Source organism: Doryrhamphus excisus, chromosome 8 (assembly GCF_030265055.1).
Source record: "Doryrhamphus excisus isolate RoL2022-K1 chromosome 8, RoL_Dexc_1.0, whole genome shotgun sequence".
In the NCBI taxonomy this organism is placed as follows: domain Eukaryota; kingdom Metazoa; phylum Chordata; class Actinopteri; order Syngnathiformes; family Syngnathidae; genus Doryrhamphus; species Doryrhamphus excisus.
The window spans coordinates 22,204,802-22,222,699 of NC_080473.1; the positions used below are offsets into that span (position 1 = coordinate 22,204,802).

At 40.4% G+C, this 17,898-nt stretch overlaps 1 protein-coding gene across 5 annotated transcripts in view; it reads right to left on the reverse strand.

The window, feature by feature from the left end:
* The window catches only part of sik2b (salt-inducible kinase 2b), a 46,522-nt gene that overhangs the window by 18,127 nt on the left and 10,497 nt on the right, over positions 1–17,898 (reverse strand). For 4 of the 5 annotated variants that reach the window (XM_058079470.1, XM_058079469.1, XM_058079467.1 and 1 more), the window contains exons 3-4: positions 14,302–14,365; positions 4,810–4,971 (exon numbers count right to left, since the gene is read on the reverse strand). In XM_058079470.1, the coding sequence (XP_057935453.1) occupies positions 4,810–4,971; positions 14,302–14,365 (226 nt within the window). Of the gene's footprint in view, positions 1–4,809; positions 4,972–14,301; positions 14,366–14,449; positions 14,688–17,898 lie in introns of those variants that run through there. The other variant, XM_058079471.1, reaches the window with a different exon arrangement.

The window sequence follows — 17,898 nt, forward strand, 5'->3', positions numbered from 1 at the left end:
ATTTGTTCTATAGAGTTCAGAGTGTCAACCATAATCTACTGAAAATTAGATGAAGGCCAAAAACAGTCTTTACTGACAAATACAAATCCAAACAATGGGTGAAAACTCCCTCCAGAGATTTGTAAAATCATTTTAATTTTTATTTATACTGAATCCAAGATGGCATGCGTGTTTGAACCTACAGTAGGCTGAAATATACTAAGAAATGGTCCCACTAAAAAGACGCTCTGATGATAATAGATTGTCCTTGAACCTAAATAAAACTAAAATCATGCTGTTTGCTAACAGCAGAAAGGACACGCACCAGCAAATACAAATAGACGGTGTAGACATTGAAAGGGTGAAGGAAAATACATTTCTGGGGATCACAATAGATGAAAATATGAGCTGGAAACCTCATATTACAAACATACAACATAAGGTGGCCAGAAATATTTCAATATTGAACAAAGCAAAATTTGTTCTCAATCAGAAATCACTCCACACTCTTTATTGCTCTCTGGTTCTACCATATCTTACTTATTGTGTGGAAATAAAATAAAATAAATAAATTGATTTAAAAAAGAAAATAAATAAATTAATAAAATAAAAATTAGTAAAATAAATTAAAAACAAAAAAAAACCTTGAATTATATTAGGAAAGCAGGAAGTGAACAAATGTAACAGTTACTGATTGTAATAAAATAAAATAAAACAAAAAAACAAAAAATAACAAAAAAAATCCTTAAACTATATTAGGAAAGCAGGAAGTGAACAAATGTAAGAGTTAGTGATTGTAAAAGTACCAGATGGAGGGGTAGGATTTAATAAGCTTTGCTTCTTCCTACTCCTTTTGGACATGTGGAACTGGGAACTGATTATGGGATGCACTCAATTGGAATCTGATGCATGTTCTAATGAAATTAAACCATTACCATTACCATTACCATTACCATTTCATTACTACAGTATTCTGCCTTGAAAAGACATCAAATGGTTGCTGAAACATGAGGGGTGTAGTGGTCCCTCGTTTATCACGGTTCATTGATCCCAAATAAGTGCATTTCCGCAAAGTAGGATTCAATATTGATAAATGGAAAATGTTTGTACATTTTGTAAATTTTTGTTTAAATACAATTTTTACCATTATTAGAGCCCAGTTGAAATAAACTAACACCCCTACAGTCACCTTTCCACTGCCATTATTCTTTATTTACAACACATTGCTGAACTGTAATGTGCAGGCTAGGAGAGAAACGACAGCCACCTTGCTAGCAGAGCATGCTAGCCCGTGCTTGCTGATATGTAGACACGCCTGCAGATGGACGGTTGGTCATGTGTTGGCCGTGATGACTCGCTCAACTCGAGCTTCTGCTGCACATGATGCACCAAAGTGGTGTGGCGCCCAGACCGAACAACAACAGAGTCTCTGTTGTGCAAGTTGGTGCTGATACAAACTGGGATTTTTCAGCCTTGGTGGAGGTCAGAGTGGCAATTTCATTTTGAAAAAAGGGTCTTTTGTGTGTCAGTTGGCAGGTAAAAAGGCTTTCTGAGGTGGAAAACATGAAGGGTGGGCAGCCCCCCACCCCCCACCCCCGTTTGCCTTCAATACCACCTCTACTCTGCACCCTGCACCAGTTTGACATTTTAAAAGTGACGTTGGCTGAATGAGCTTCCAACAGCCCCCCCGAATGTGGTCGAGTGACAGCGGGGGCAGTAGCGCACAGCAGGGAAGCTCTAAGGCAGGGGTCTCAAACACGCGGCCCACGGGACGCTAGTTTAGGCCCCCGCCTTGATATGAAAGTTTAATGTTAGTGCGGCCCACGCAAATTTGATATGGATGCTGTATGGTATCATGTACACAGAAAAAATGATTCATATTATTAATATGTTGTAAATAAAAAGAGTATAAATGTGACTATAGTCGTGTTTTGTCATGTCTACAGGGCTCTAATAATGCTTTGTTCATTTTAATATGAAAAAAATCATTTGTCTACCCACCAACTATATGTGCTTTCTTAACTTTTTATTATTATTATTATATTTATTTATTACTGATTGATTGATTTTCTTTATTCTTGATTTGTTTATTTATTTTTCATCTTATTTTGTGCAGAAAAATAAAAAGTAAGATATTTGAGGACAGTGGAATGTTTTATCAGAGCTTTTATTGTAGAAAATTGGAACCAAAGCAAAGTTTTTTAAAATTTTTAGTTTTTAATAAATGCGTTTTTTTTGGGTTTTTTTTGTAAAACCTGATGCGGCCCAGTCTCACCCAGACCCGAGCTCCAGTGGCCCCCAAGTAAATTGAGTTTGAGACCCCTGCTCCGAGGTAAGATGCTAACTAAACATCAAGAAAACACAAATAGGAAACTCAACAGACAACACAGGAAGCTAGGGTCATATTTTACACAAAAAAACACTCTATTCTCTATTTATCATGTCCCCTGTTTGTCTGAGTGCATTATGGGTAAAAAGCACAAAGCGTACAATGCCGCTCATGTCCTCCCCAGAGACTTTTTCCTTCTTAATCACTAGCCAAGTAATGTTCTGTTCATTGTTTTCCGCTTCAAAGCTAATCTCCAGTGTGGATAATTGGCTGCGAGTCAAAAGCGCCTCTTTAAATTGGGGTAATAACGTCTCCAGGTTGGAATCTTGGACCCTTCTGAGAAACAGATGAGTGGATGCGCAAAGAACCATGTCATTTTGCCAGTCAAATGGCTCTCGGACAGAAATATGCATCGCTCAAATTTGACCATTTCTGCTAAGAACATAGAGGGGACGACAACAAAGTGTAATTTGATGTTCTTAAACCGTTTTGTTCCTTTAGTGTTGGTAAACAACAGCAAAGCCCTGAATAGCAGTTTAACGTTTACATGAGGAGTTTTTCTCTTTCCCAATGGACTTGTGAATGGCGTATAGAAGGGTTTAGATTGTGTTCCACAGATGGCGCTAATGCACACCAAAGCTGCTTGCCAACCGCCAATAAACAACAGAAGAAGAAGAAGAACGCAGTCTGACAACTTTCCGTTTGAGCGGGTACAAGATACCTCAATGGGATTGGGGAAAGGAATATTCCACCCCTGGGAATCCCATGATATATTCATTGGGATTGGCACTTTTCTTTGGGAATGAGGTGTATACAAAGGTTACATTCTTTCCCTTTGAGCAAATATCCTGAATGGAATTGGAATATTTGGCTCCATGTATACGTGGATACTGTTTCAGCAGTAACACTAATTACAGCCTCCAAAATGACTGTTAGAATTAATCAGCAGCTCCTTAAATAGATGAACAGAAACTAAACACTTTAGGGCAGAGCTGTACAGGATGTACACGCGTCAAAAAAGTGCCCCCCCCTGCAAAAAAAATGTGCGTAAGTCCTGTTTGACCCTCAGCCGATGGCGTAGTCGTCACTGTGTAGCCTGACAAGCGTGAATAACGATTGAGCTTAAACGGAGAAAGAAAGAGAAAGAGGTATTTTGATTGGTCAATTTAGCTTCATAGCCTTGGTGGCTTTCACAGCGAGACCAAACTTATTGGCATCTACTGTCGCGGTGACTGGCATTGTCACCATCTATCTGTCGTCGACTTGCCAGGAAGGCAGTGAAGCACTGCCTGATTTTTTTTTTTGTTTACACAGTGGTACTACCTACAAGTATACAGGTTGTGTACCAAATATGCACATCAGCACGAAATAAAGTCATGAAAACTTACCTTTATGCATTCCTGCTTAGTATAAACAGTTAGAAGCAAATATGAGGTGAAAGAAAAAGGCTAAAATTACAGTATAGCAGTAGTAGTATTACTAGTAGTAGCAGTACTGTTGTACTGTGTAGTGTGGAAAAAGGTTCCAAGGTGCATTCAGTACTGTCAAACAAAGTTGCGCAAAATGTTGCTGACCTTAACCCTTCGATGCACGAGTGACTGGACCCTCCACTCTTCCATAAGTGGATCAAAAATCACCCATACTAGAATCAATGCCTTTTTAGGACAACTTGGCCATTTCATTATGAAGATATTTCAAGAAAACAACCTGATCGGGTCATTTTTGACCCACATATGGAAGATTTCTTAAAATGTCTTAAAATGTATAAAAGTTGAGTTAAAAATGTGAATGGCATGATATCAAAAACATGTTTTTTGAGGAATACCTGGAATATGAAATGATAAAAAAAATGTTAATTACAAAGATATTTGAAGAAAACAACCTGACCGGGTCATTTTTGACCCACTTATGGAAGGTTGGGGTAGTAACACAAAAACTACAATTTCTTAAAATGTATAAAAGGTAAGTTAAAAATGTGAATGGCATGATATCAAAAACATGTTTTTTGAGGAATACCTGGAATATGAAATGATAAAAAGTTTTCATTATGAAGATATTTGAAGAAAACAACCTGACCGGGTCATTTTTGACCCACTTATGCATCTAAGGGTTAAACATGCAAAAAATGATGTAATCATTGTAATCACATTGTTTACTGCAAAGAGCTTAAACTCCCTATGTATTAGCAGAAACTTTTCATCTGCAATTAAATGTGATTAATTATGAGTTAACCACGGGCACGTCTTAAATAGTCTTGTAGATTTAAAAAGAGGGCCTCGGAATTCTTCCTGAGAACTTCAAACATTTGCCGCGGCCTCGGCAACCTCCAACCACTTCCCGACACAAAAGTGCAAATGGTTAAAGCGAGTACTTAAGACATTTCTGGCCGACGGCAGCAGTGACGGCAGCAGTGACGACAGCAGCGGTCCATGCATCAAAAGTGAAGAATCCAGTGCGGGCGTCCTACATTTCTCACCCACGAGCGAGAATAACGGTTGTACCTGCAATTTTGATGTTCATGTGGCCGTCCAGCAGTAGATTCTCGGCTTTCAAGTCTCGGTGGACGATGTTGCGGTTGTGACAGTACTCTACCGCCGACAGAATCTGCCAGAACTTCCTCCTGGCCTCCATCTCGCTGAGAGGGCCATGCTTTGCCAAGTAGTCTGTAGTCAGTAGAGTGGAGGGAGACAGAACCGTATTAAAGCCTTCCCAACACAACCCAAGGTATTTGATGTAGCATTCCACCAAGTGTTGAAGGATCATTTCTTTTTTATGAAGGCCAGGTGTGCTGCAAACTGTTTCTAGCTCTGTTCCATCACAGTTAGAGCATCATGGGGATTTTTTTTTTTAGAGACCCCCTTCCCGTCACAGCTGGAATGGGAAGACAAGGTCTAGATTTGAGTCAAGTTTTAGCTCCTTTATCTAGTCGCTAGTCTGTGTGCACTGAGGTGGCCGAGCAAACAAAACCTCGTGGAGCTTTACATCACCAGATTACATTTTTCATAAATGTGTCCACACCCGGAGATATACGCCACCATCTCTGGTAAATGTGATTTGGTTTGGGTTCTTGTTCACACGTGGTTTGCTTAGCTTCCAGTCACACTCTGTGGCAAACAAGATAGGGCACCGTGTTGGCTTTCCGTGTTGGCTTTCCGTGTTGGCTTTCCGTGTTGGCTTTCCTTTCAACGCGACAAAACGGGAAACCACAACACACCCACATGGGAGACAAAAACACTAAAGAAATCATAAATGCAGATGTAAACTTAAGAACGGTTCATGCAGCATGCACAAAATGTACAGGCATGGCTAACTGAGTTTTTAAACTCAGTTATTACAGTTATTGTTGTTTGAAAAGTTTTTCAACTTTTTTTACACTTATTTTACCACCATAGAGTCAAGAGTCTTGAACCAGTCATGATGTGCTATATATATCACTATATTGACACACATTATGGTACACATTATGGCATTGGATGCTCATATCACCCAGTACTTTGGTACGGGACAAAAAATTAAAAATAAAAAAAAACTTTAATTTTTTAAATAAAAATTAATACAATAAATTAATACATAAAATAAATTTGCTAAATCCAAGGATGAAGAGTCTTGAACCAGTCATGATGTGCTATATATATCACTATATTGACACGCACTATGGTACACATTATGGCATTGGATGCTCATATCACACAGTACTTCGGTACGTGACAAAAAATTAAAATTAAAATTAAAATTAATAAATAGCTTCAATTATATTAGGAAAGCAGGAAGTGAACAAATGTAACAGTTAGTGATTGTAAAAGTACCAGATGGAGGGGTAGGATTTAATAAGCTTTGCTTCTTCCTACTCCTTTTGGACATGTGGAACTGGGAACTGATTATGGGATGCACTCAATTGGAATCTGATGCATGTTCTAATGAAATTAAACCATTACCATTACCATTACCATTACCATTACCATAGATGTGTGCTTTTTGGGTTAGTGAAAACAATTTCTATGAATGAAATGAAAAAAAACTGACATTTATTAATGACCTCGGTTATTGGGAACTATCATGGAGAACGGTAAGATGAATGAATAAGCCCTGCTCCTTTTCAGACATGTTTAAGTGTCACACATATTTCCTGTGGGCGAGGGTGCCAACCGAAACAATCCCAACAACCAGATGACAAATAAAAGTGTAAAAATCAAGTGTCTGACTGCCTTAACACGGCAACTACGAAGGCATGAAGTGAAGATGCTGATTAGATAGCAACTGGCACATTCCATAGCGGACGCCATTCAGCGACCAGAGTATCTCTCATGCTTTCATGCAACGCTGCTAATCAAAAGAAACACCAGAGAGGGGAATGTGTCGAGGAGGTCCAAGAGAACTGTCGGGTCTCCATCGGAACATTTTTCCTTCATGCTCTTTTTATGCTACAAATAAACTCAACGTTCACCAGAAGGCTTCATTTCGGCTCCGGATGGATTGACTGTAAGCATTGAACACAAGCATTGAACACTGTGATTGACTGTAAGCATTGAACACAAGCATTGAACACTGTGATTGACTGTAAGCATTGAACACAAGCATTGAACACTGTGATTGACTGTAAGCATTGAACACAAGCATTGAACACTGTGATTGACTGTAAGCATTGAACACAAGCATTGAACACTGTGATTGACTGTAAGCATTGAACACAAGCATTGAACACTGTGACTCAAATGCCTCAGTCGGGACGATGAAGGTTGAGATTAGTTCAACGCCGCCCACTTTTCCAATCATTGCTCTTTGCCGCTGCATTTCATTGACATTCCATTGTTGCTTGTCGCTGCTCTACTCCCCGATGAATGCAGCGTCAGAGGATTCCCATATCAGTCACTGGACGGCCTCAAGCGGGATCATTCGATCTCCTTGTCTACTATCACATGTACAAGTACAAAGTTTGGTACACAGACTGACAAACGCATGTCTGTACAATTTATACAAGACTGGCAGGGCTGGACAATAACGATGTACCGATGGCCCGGGGCAAGTTAAAACAAATTGGGGCAAGTAAATCCAATCAGTCATATTCCCGTCGGGCAAGTGCACTTTGGCATTCCATACTGCCAAGAGTTTTTGTTGTGTGTTGGTAAAACACGGACTGTGGAATTCCGCTGGTAATTTGCAAACCAATCCTTGCAAATCTTGAAATGGACCAATCAGAATCCTTTATTTAGACCACGGTCATTTTGTCGGTTGTTCACGATCAACCAATCAGCGATGGTTTGACTAGGAAAACATCTATCATGGCGTCCCTGCCAACATGGTCTAATTCAGGGGTCTCAAACGGGCCAAATGTGGCACGCAGTTTAATGTTAGTGTGGCCCGCACAAGTTTGATATGGATGCTGTATGGTATCATGTACCCAGAAAAAATGATTACGTTTGATTCATGTTCATGTTAAAGGTTAAATAACTGTTAATAGTTATCCTCCCTATCCGTGTGGAAGTGGTAAGTTTTTGGCTATTTAAGTTGAAAGGAAATAACTTGAAGGCTACCGTTTAGGTGGCTAGCTCTCTAGTTTGCGAGTTAGCATGTGTCTCAAGACCCTGCAGTTGCGCAATATGTTGTAAATAAAAAGAGTATAAATGTGACTATAGTCGTGTTTTGTCATGTCTACAGGGCTCTAATAATGCTTTGTTCATTTTAATCTGAAAAAAATCATTTGTCTACCCACCAACTATATGTGCTTTCTTAACTTTTTATTATTATTATTATATTTATTTATTACTGATTGATTTTCTTTATTCTTGATTTGTTTATTTATTTTTCATCTTATTTTGTGCAGAAAAATAAAAAGTAAGATATTTGAGAACAGTGGAATGTTTTATCAGAGCTTTTCTTGTAGAAAATGGGAACCAAAGCACTGAAAACGTTTGTATATTTTTCTGAAGGAAAAGAGCAAAAAGTGATGAAGCAGTGCCTCCTAAACAAGTATTTTATTAGCGGCAGCAAATCAAATGATGGCACAGGTGAGTGAATCACATTGCTGTGACAATTTGAAGTGGTCACAATGAAACACCACCAGAACTGGGGAACTATTTTGTTTTTTTTTTTGTTTTTTTTGTGTTTGAGACCCCTGTTTTAGATGGTATTTTTGTCTGCTATCTACTTACAGCCATTGTCCAAGTACAGTTCCAATAAACATTTCTATCCTTAAAATGAACCACTGACCCCTATGAGCTTTGGTTTCCAACTGAGCGGCCATATTTGGTCCCTGATGAACAAGCCACCCTTAATTAACTGGCCTTTAGTCTGAAATGTGTTCCCAAAGAGTCAAAGTCAAGGCGGGATGAGTAATCCATTGATGTGAGCGATGTTGGCTGAGGCAACGAATTGGACACAGCGAGGCATGCAGAAATGCTTCCTGGGAAAGTGAACAGAACAAGCATGAATACCATGAATCATGGTATTAGGAGCAGATCAACAGTCGCTATGTGCCAGAGAGCTGGATGAGGACTTGAGTCTCTAACAGCTGCTCAGGTTTAGATGGAACAAACGGCGTGTCTACAAGATGGCTTGTTGGACAGGATGCACTTCAACGGGTTTGCGGGTGTGGAGGACACGGGGGCCAACACACGGGGGCACGTCTTTTTCCACACCAGTAACCGATAGCCGAGCCATTGCTATGCAGCCACCATTAAAGTCGCCTGCTGAGAGACGGCAGAGCTGATTTCATTCCAAAGCACTAAGCGCTTAAAATGGCTCGGAGCCAGCTGGAGATCGACTCGGTTTTGACCAACTTGATGGCGATTGGTTGAGACGCCTACATTTTACGGAAGTTTTGAATCTAACTTTTATTTACCGATAGCTTGCCACTTCACTGGATCAAAAATACGGCATTAAACCCCTTTGATGCGCCACTGAAATCCCCAGCAGGCAGCTCTATATTAAATGATCAGGTGAGTACTGAAGGTATTTGCTCAATTTTGCTAGCTAAAGACAAAAGCTAAAGCAAACACATAGTCTCACAAATACAAACAAAAGATACTTCTACAGGCACCCACACAAAAAAAGGACTAACGTGACAACTGGTGGAAACATCGAGTACACATGACAGCTTGCTTTGCAACAAAGGAAAAGCAGAATGTTCCAGATGCCTTGATGCCCCTGCAAACAAAGGAAAAGGAAAAAGATGCCTTGATGCCCCTGCACCACAAAGGAAAAGGAAAAAGATGCCTTGATGCCCCTGCAAACAAAGGAAAAGGAAAAAGATGCCTTGATGCCCCTGCAAACAAAGGAAAAGGAAAAAGATGCCTTGATGCCCCTGCAAACAAAGGAAAAGGAAAAAGATGCCTTGATGCCCCTGCAAACAAAGGAAAAGGAAAAAGATGCCTTGATGCCCCTGCAAACAAAGGAGAAGGAAAAAGATGCCTTGATGCCCCAGCGAACAAACGAAAGCAGAAACACCATGAAAGCGGTTCAAGCAAGGGCAGTGGCCAAAGCTGATTGGTCCAGGACTCTGGCCTCTTACACAATCTTGAGTGTATAAAAGGCTGGGCAGGGAAAAGAAAGGTGCTTTTTTGCAGCTGTCCTGTAATAAGACCCGCTTACTTGTAGGCATACAGGGACTGCAGATAAGCCGGGCGTCTGTATTAGGTTTTGTTGTCAGGAATAAACAATCTGGTTCTCATTCTATAATTTGATTCTTTAAGATTCCCTTATCCTCCATTTGAAACTCACTTAGACTCCTCAGGGGGAGGATTTCTACACTACCTCGCCATTTTGTGAATGAATTGTCAGAAGCCTGATGATTACGTATCATTGCTGGAAATAATGTGCTCTATTAAAATAATCCCGTATTGAGGTAGCGAGCCTTGACACGGTTCCATGTAGTATTAGTTTTGCATTACAGCTAATCTTCTCTATAAGACTTTAACTTGATAAAAGTGGGAAGCATGACGGTTCTGTGATGAACGCTAAAAGAAAACTGCCCTTTTTGGATTTTTGACCATCAGCCACAATCCTTATGTGAAACATGACCACATACAGTATTTCTTACCCTTGTCTAAAGAGAATGTGTTAGTATGAGCTGGCACACCGTTGGGGGTTACGTATTTTGATGATGAAGCTTTAAAAAAAAAAAAAATTAATGACGTTTTATCAGTTGGCTATGTAATTAACGACAATTTTATTTGTTATATATTTTTTTTATATATATATTTTTCAAAATGTATTATTTTAATTTTAATTTTATTATTTCATTTAATTTCATTTTATGGCTGGTCTTGAAAGTTATTTTCCCCAAAGCGTTATTGGGGATAATAATTTATTTCAAATTTGATTGAACAATTTGTTTCTCCAACAGGTTTCCATCTTGTTCGGTGCGTATGTTAGCTTTTGTCCTTGAAATCTAATTTGCAGAGCTCACTAAAGGTGAGTTTGTCTGATTGTGTGACAAATGATTGGCGTCCATGACTAAATAGCTGCCAGTGGGATTAATCCGGCGATGACGCCTTTGCGGTAGGCCAAAACCCAGCCTGGGTTATCTGTTGCCATTTCACACGTGAGATACCTTTCACACAGGCAGCCGAGTCACGCAAATTAAAAAGGGATGCATTGAATACAGATTCTAACCGGGCGATGTTGACGACGATGCACATTCTTGCAACACTAAGACATCCAGCAGAGAGCAATTACCAATTGAAATGTTTTAGCAAACAAAACAACCTGTCTCATTTTGTTAAGTCATGTGTGCTTTTTAAAATCATGACTAACATCAAAGTGAACGCTGCAGCACGCCGGTGTCCAAACATCCCTAATGACATGGTGATGCGCCCCCGGGGGGGTTCATCTGCAAACACATATTGACAGCTTATGTAAATGGAAGATTATTTTCTTGAAGGCAGTAATGTCTCCTTCCTTTCCAAACAACCAGGCGAGAGAGATGTGCGAGTGAGAAATTCTGTAGTGCTTTCTTAAATATGCGTGCCCTACATTTCCCCACCATCTTCCAAATTCAAATCCATGTCCCTAGCTCGCGCGATGCCTCCGTTCCGTTTCTGCCTCGACTGCCTGCATATGGCGTTGTATCCACGTTTGACCCAATTTCCAGGTTGTATCCTTCCTGGTGGTTTTGACGTGCTGAGGAGGGACGGATGCAAAAGGCAAATCTGCAAACGGAGGTGAAGGCCCGCTATGAGCGAGAATGAAGCCATCGCTCTCCGGTCTCCACCGGAGATGATAATATATTGACATAATATTTGCAAATGATGATTAATGAATGTTAATTATAAAAAGTCATATTGGATAATTCCTCACGGCACACCTGACAATTTCTCAAGGCTAGCGTGGTTGAAAAGCACTGGGCTAACATACGTCAAATACACTATAGTTGGATGTCTGAGGCTTATTCCAAATGGTGGTTAAATATAACGCGGGGCCTTAAATGTTCCTCAATAAACGACGATAATGTAATACAGCAGCTTCCCGGCAGTCCATATCTGCCCGTCTGAGTCAAAGCAGAGACTGCTGGAACTGATGATGACATATACACTCGCCCTTACATAACAATATTCCATTACGCAATCAGGGCACGGGGGTCACAGAGGATTGGGGACACAATGGTTTTATAAAACCGTGTGATGAGCCGAGACGAAACATAGCGACTCTGCAACGTGAGGTTCCAGTCGTCACTCGTTATTTAAGAGACATGTGTGGATATGGATCAGTCTCTGTGCACAGCTTTATCGTCTTAGCAATCTCTCTCTTTTTTGCTGTGTTTGATTCCCTCTGTGGGTCACATGAGCAGAAGCGGCAGTTGCTGAGTCAGCGTCACAAGCGGTGGCCTCAAAGACACACACGACCATCACATTGAGTGTAGACGCTTGAGTAAGCCTCGAGCAAAATCTGTCTGGGAAAAGTGCAAACATTCTCAGACTGTGTAAAAGATGAGGCAAATATTGACATAATTTATTTCAAATTTGATTGTCTGAACAATTCCAAAACATATTGAACTCTTGAAAAATCATCCAATGGTGTCTGATGGAAATATCTACCTCGCAATAAATGGCCATTTTTCTGGCGCTAAAAATTTGTTGGGTCTGGAGAAATCAGCGTACTGCACAAAGCAAGTCAAAGATAAAGTTGTTAGCGTATTTAACAACTTTATCTCCATCCACCGTTGGACAGTCTATGTCCCTCAGTTGTCCTGGGAATGCCTCAGGATCCGTCGCTGGATGAAGTCGTCACGGACAGGGAAGTCTGGGCTGCTGCCCCCATGAACCAACCTCATGTACCATATGGGAGAAATTTCATGGATTTGTAAAAAATGTGAAAAAGCCCTACAAATGTGCAGGGATCCACTGTGTTTTATCACTTTAACTGCATGTGACAACACTGACTAGAAGTCATTTGATATCATTTGATATGATATGTGTGTGCGTGTTTTACTTTCTCTACTCGTCTTGACCGACAACCATGCTAAACTCCACTTCATACGCTCTGTTGGTGGTCTGCAATCTGGAGCATGTTTGTTGTTTCTTTATATTTTGGATAAAAGTAGCTTTTTCCTGCTATCAAGTGAAACTATTTCTGTACAGTAAGTCATGGTAGTGCAATGTCAAATTTTATAGTGACAACAGTGAGTCTAAATTGCTCTAGACTGCACATAATGACAGAGCTGCAACGGCGATATTCAATGTAGGGTTCTATCATTTCCGTGTTGATGGAATCGCGGAACTGGCCAATAAAAACAGAATCTGCTGTTGCGAATAAAATGCTGTAATCGTGTGGAGAAGAAACGTTCATAGTAGCATAAACACTAACCAGCCCCTCCTGAACTAAACATGCAACCGGAAAAAACTGCAAAGTCAGTAGCCACGTATACATGGAGCCAAATATTCCAATTCCATTCAGGATATTTGCTCAAAGGGAAAGAATGTAACCTTTGTATACACCTCATTCCCAAAGAAAAGTGCCAATCCCAATGAATATATCATGGGATTCCCAGGGGTGGAATATTCCTTTCCCCAATCCCATTGAGGTATCTTGTACCCGCTCAAACGGAAAGTTGTCAGACTGCGTTCTTCTTCTTCTTCTGTTGTTTATTGGCGGTTGGCAAGCAGCTTTGGTGTGCATTAGCGCCATCTGTGGAACACAATCTAAACCCTTCTATACGCCAATCACAAGTACACTTTTAGTCAAAAAAATACATATCTATATAAAACATGTGCCGAGATTAATTATAAAATATTATCAAGATTGAACTTTATCTTTTCCTGTTCCCGGGTGCGTTCTTTCAGGGAATGCTGAGATATGACGTAACACGCAGCTCCAGACGTTCTTCCATTTTTAAAAATGGAGGCCAGCAATCGGCACTGGACTGCTAAGGAAAGTTTGTTTTTGATTCTAACTAAATTCCAAGACTGGACGAAGGAAAAACTGGTAATACGGAGTTATTCCAACAAGTGGAAGAAAAACTGGAGGAAGTCGGTATCACGTGATGTTGGTGTTTACGTTTTACTGGGCATGCCCCATTGACTATTCTGGTTGGACCTTGGGGAACGGATTAATGACGCTAATTCAGGTTCCACTGTATATTATTTTCAAATCTAAAAAACATAACATTGGATTTTACCCATTTTCAAATGATGTACGTAGTATATTCAGGGTTTTTAGGGCTTCAGATTTTTTGGCCCTGGTGGTTAGAGACAACACAATATAATAAATAATTGTCTTTTCCTCCTTTGGAGGAGCTTTCACTTGCCGCTAAATGTACTCTTCTTTTTTTATGCAGCAATAAATTTCATCAGCATATTTCACTCAGCAGTCACGTCAGTCTCAGCGTTCTACCATGTGATCTCTGAGATAGCACCCGCACTTAAACTTTTAATACTTCCTTGTTAGTTGAAAAGCGGCGATGAAGCGACAGGTGAGGAATTTGGTGGAACCGATGAGGGCGAGGATGGGTGGGACACAAAAGGTTGTGCTGACAATACGTTTGAAAAAGGTTCACTCACCAAAGATCTCCCCATTCTTGGCGTACTCTGTGACCAGGTAAAGCATGTTCTTTGTCTCCATCACCTTGAAGGGGCAGAGGGCGGAGCATTCAATGGGAGTAAGTACACCAAGACCAAAGACATTACCTGCATGCAAACTAATACGTACAGTTATCAGTGCAAGACAACGGAGGTACATGGCTGGATATTTGAATGGGACTTGAAAAACCATTGCGGTGCTCGCTCCGTGCGGCGGTGTGTGGGAGGAGGAGACCCGATTTAGAAGCAGAAACATTCAGGAGATCAAACAGAATTAAATGCGGAGGGTGGGAGGGTGCAACGGGAGAGAGGATGGAGAAGGGAGGGTGAATCAGACACACCGAGCCAGACATTCACACTCCAAATCCCACGCTTATTTGTTGATGATCAATTTTCCATCTGTTACACTGACCGATTGGTAGAGCCAGGAAATGTTTCTTGGAAGAAGGAAGAGCAGTTTCATAACACTTTTGAGTTTGGACTTCTGCATCTGAGGCGTCATCATACGGTGTCAAGGTATTAATTCAAGGTATTCATTAGTTGAAATGACAAAAGGTTTTAATACTTTAAAACAGGGGTCTCAAACTCAATTTACTTGGGGGCCACTGGAGCTCAGGTCTGGGTGAGACTGGGCCGCATCAGGTTTTACAAAAACGCATTTATTAAAAACAAAAAAAAAATTTTAACTTTGCTTTGGTTCCAATTTTTTATAATAAAAGCTCTGATAAAACATTACACTGTTCTCAAATATCTTACTTTTTATTTTTCTGCACAAAATAAGCTGAAAAATAAATAAACAAATCAAGAATAAAGAAAATCAATCAATCAGTAATAAATAAATATAATAATAATAATAAAAAGTTAAGAAAGCACATATAGTTGGTGGGTAGACAAATGATTTTTTTCATATTAAAATGAACAAAGCATTATTAGAGCCCTGTAGACATGACAAAACACGACTATAGTCACATTTATACTCTTTTTATTTACAACATATTGCGCAACTGCAGGGTCTTGAGACACATGCTAACTCGCAAACTAGAGAGCTAGCCACCTAAACGGTAGCCTTCAAGTTATTTCCTTTCAACTTAAATAGCCAAAAACTTACCACTTCCACACGGATAGGGAGGATAACTATTAACAGTTATTTAACCTTTAACATGAACATGAATCAAACGTAATCATTTTTTCTGGGTACATGATACCATACAGCATCCATATCAAACTTTAAACTTTCATATCAAGGCGGGGGCCTAAACTAGCGTCCTGTGGGCCACATTTGGCCTGTGGGCCACGTGTTTGAGACCCCTGCTTTAAAACAAGGCCCGATTCAGTATTTATGTGTAAACCTTAAGTGTTCCTACACAGTCAGTGACTTTGAAGGCAACGTACTAAATATACAGTAGTGACATTGAACTTCCTCATAGCCGTCACTGGAAGATATTAACTGTGTCCGCCCGCAGAAAACAGGCTCATTGTTGTGACGACACATGATGCAGGGAAATAACTCAGGGTGATAATGTCTCATGTCTCGGAGTTCAAATTCCAAACTATAAATTGGGATGCAACGTTTCTTGGTGAGGCTTTTTAGAGGTTTTTCTGTTTTACTGTTTTACTGTTTTTTAACAGTGATGTGACGTATGAACCAAAACTTAGCATTGATATGCTAAACACGTAAAAGTAATCACAATTGTCAATTCATTCTTGTATTTCTTAAGTATCTCGGCTTATTCACTGTGAGGGAAGGTAGGAGCGTGAGGTCGACGTATGGATCGGCGCAGCGTCTGCAGCAATGCCGTCGCTGTACCGGATCGTCATGGTGATAAGACAGCAAAGCTCTCAATTTACCGCTCGATCTACACTAACGCTCAAAAGTTTGGGATCACTTGCAAATGTCTTTGTTTTCCAAAGAAAAACACATTTTCATGCATTTCACAAACATTTTCATCCATTTCACAAACAATGAAAATGACTGAGATGATTTTCAAAGAAGGATGTAACAAGGACAGAAAAACGCTGCACAACTCTGCAAGAAGACATATCTGAGAGTGTTTTCCAAAGAAAAACACATTTTCATGGATTTCACAAAAGTTTTCTCCATTACACAAACATTTTTATCCATTTCCCAAACAAATAAAATGAATGAGATGATTTAGAAAGAAGGATGTATATTTTTGCATAGAGGCCTACTATCAACAACTGTCAGTCCTCTGCATCAATCTCCTGGTATGGCTGCTAATCCAAGTTCATCATTTTAGAAGGCTAATAGATGATTAGAAAAGACATCTAAAAATCTCTTACCATGCTGTTAACTACTCCCTTCAGAGAGCAGCACAAACTGGGTCTAACAAGGACAGAAAAACGCTGCAGACAAATATGTGAGAGTGTGTAGTTTAAGACAAAGACGCCTCACAGGTCGTCTGAAGGTGAAGGTGATAGAGTGGCCAACTATGTCTGAACCCAAATGAGAAGCCACGGGGCATCTTTTAAGCAGAAGTAAAGTAAAGGTGCAAGAAGTGTCGAAACGTTCCTTTAACAAGCTGTGCAACTTTGGTGACTTCTGTGCCCAAGAGGATTAAGATTTGTGTTTCCACACAAAATATTGACAATTTGGAACAATTTCAACATCACTGTACACACTTGTAATCCTGATCCGTGCGATAAAATGCAGAAAAGCAACTTGAACACAGCACATAATCAAGAGTGGGGGCGTATGCGCCTCCCTTCACTGGCGCAGGCATCCCACTGGGCCACTGGGCCAACGGCAGTTAGAGACAGGAAAGGAAATCGCTAATTGAGCCACAGTGATTGGATGGTTGGGCCGTTTGGAAAGAATGACACACACCAAAATAAAAATGGCACAAAAGCTGGGATGGCGTCATGCGGTTGTGTAATGATAATAAACACTCGTCTGCTTTGTGTAAACAATCTAACGCGGGGGTCTCAAACTCAATTTACCTCAAGGTAATCATTTTTTCTGGGTACATGATACCATACAGCATCCATATCAAACTTGCGCGGGCCGCACTAACATTAAACTTTCATATCAAGGTGGGGGCCTCAAACTAGTGTCCTGCGGGCCACATTTGGCCCGCGGGCCGCGTGTTTGAGACCCCTGGTTTAGATGAGATGAATTGCAGTCGTTATGCTCCCTGTAACATCGTGCTCATACGCTGGCATTGGTTTATGATCTGCATCTGGATGGATGATATTTTCTGCTTACTTTGTAAGGTTTAAAACAGGAAAGTATGTAATGAGCCAAGGATCTCATGGCGCCACATGACAAAACAGACTACCACGAGCAGAAAAGCGGCGCTAATGGAGCTTCCTGGTGTACCAGTGAGCTTGGCAGGCATCGCCGCATATTGTCTTTGGGACATTGTAATGAGATGAGCGGGCCGGTGATGATGAGTTTACTGATGACAGAATGATGTCGGACAAAGCACCATCTTGTTACCAAAACGTGTACTGCCATACTGCCCCCCCCCGTCACACATATTTGTATGAATGCACCCTGTTTAACCTCAGCCTTAAAAATCCTCTTTATTAAAACCAGAAACTAAAGTTCCCGTCCCATAA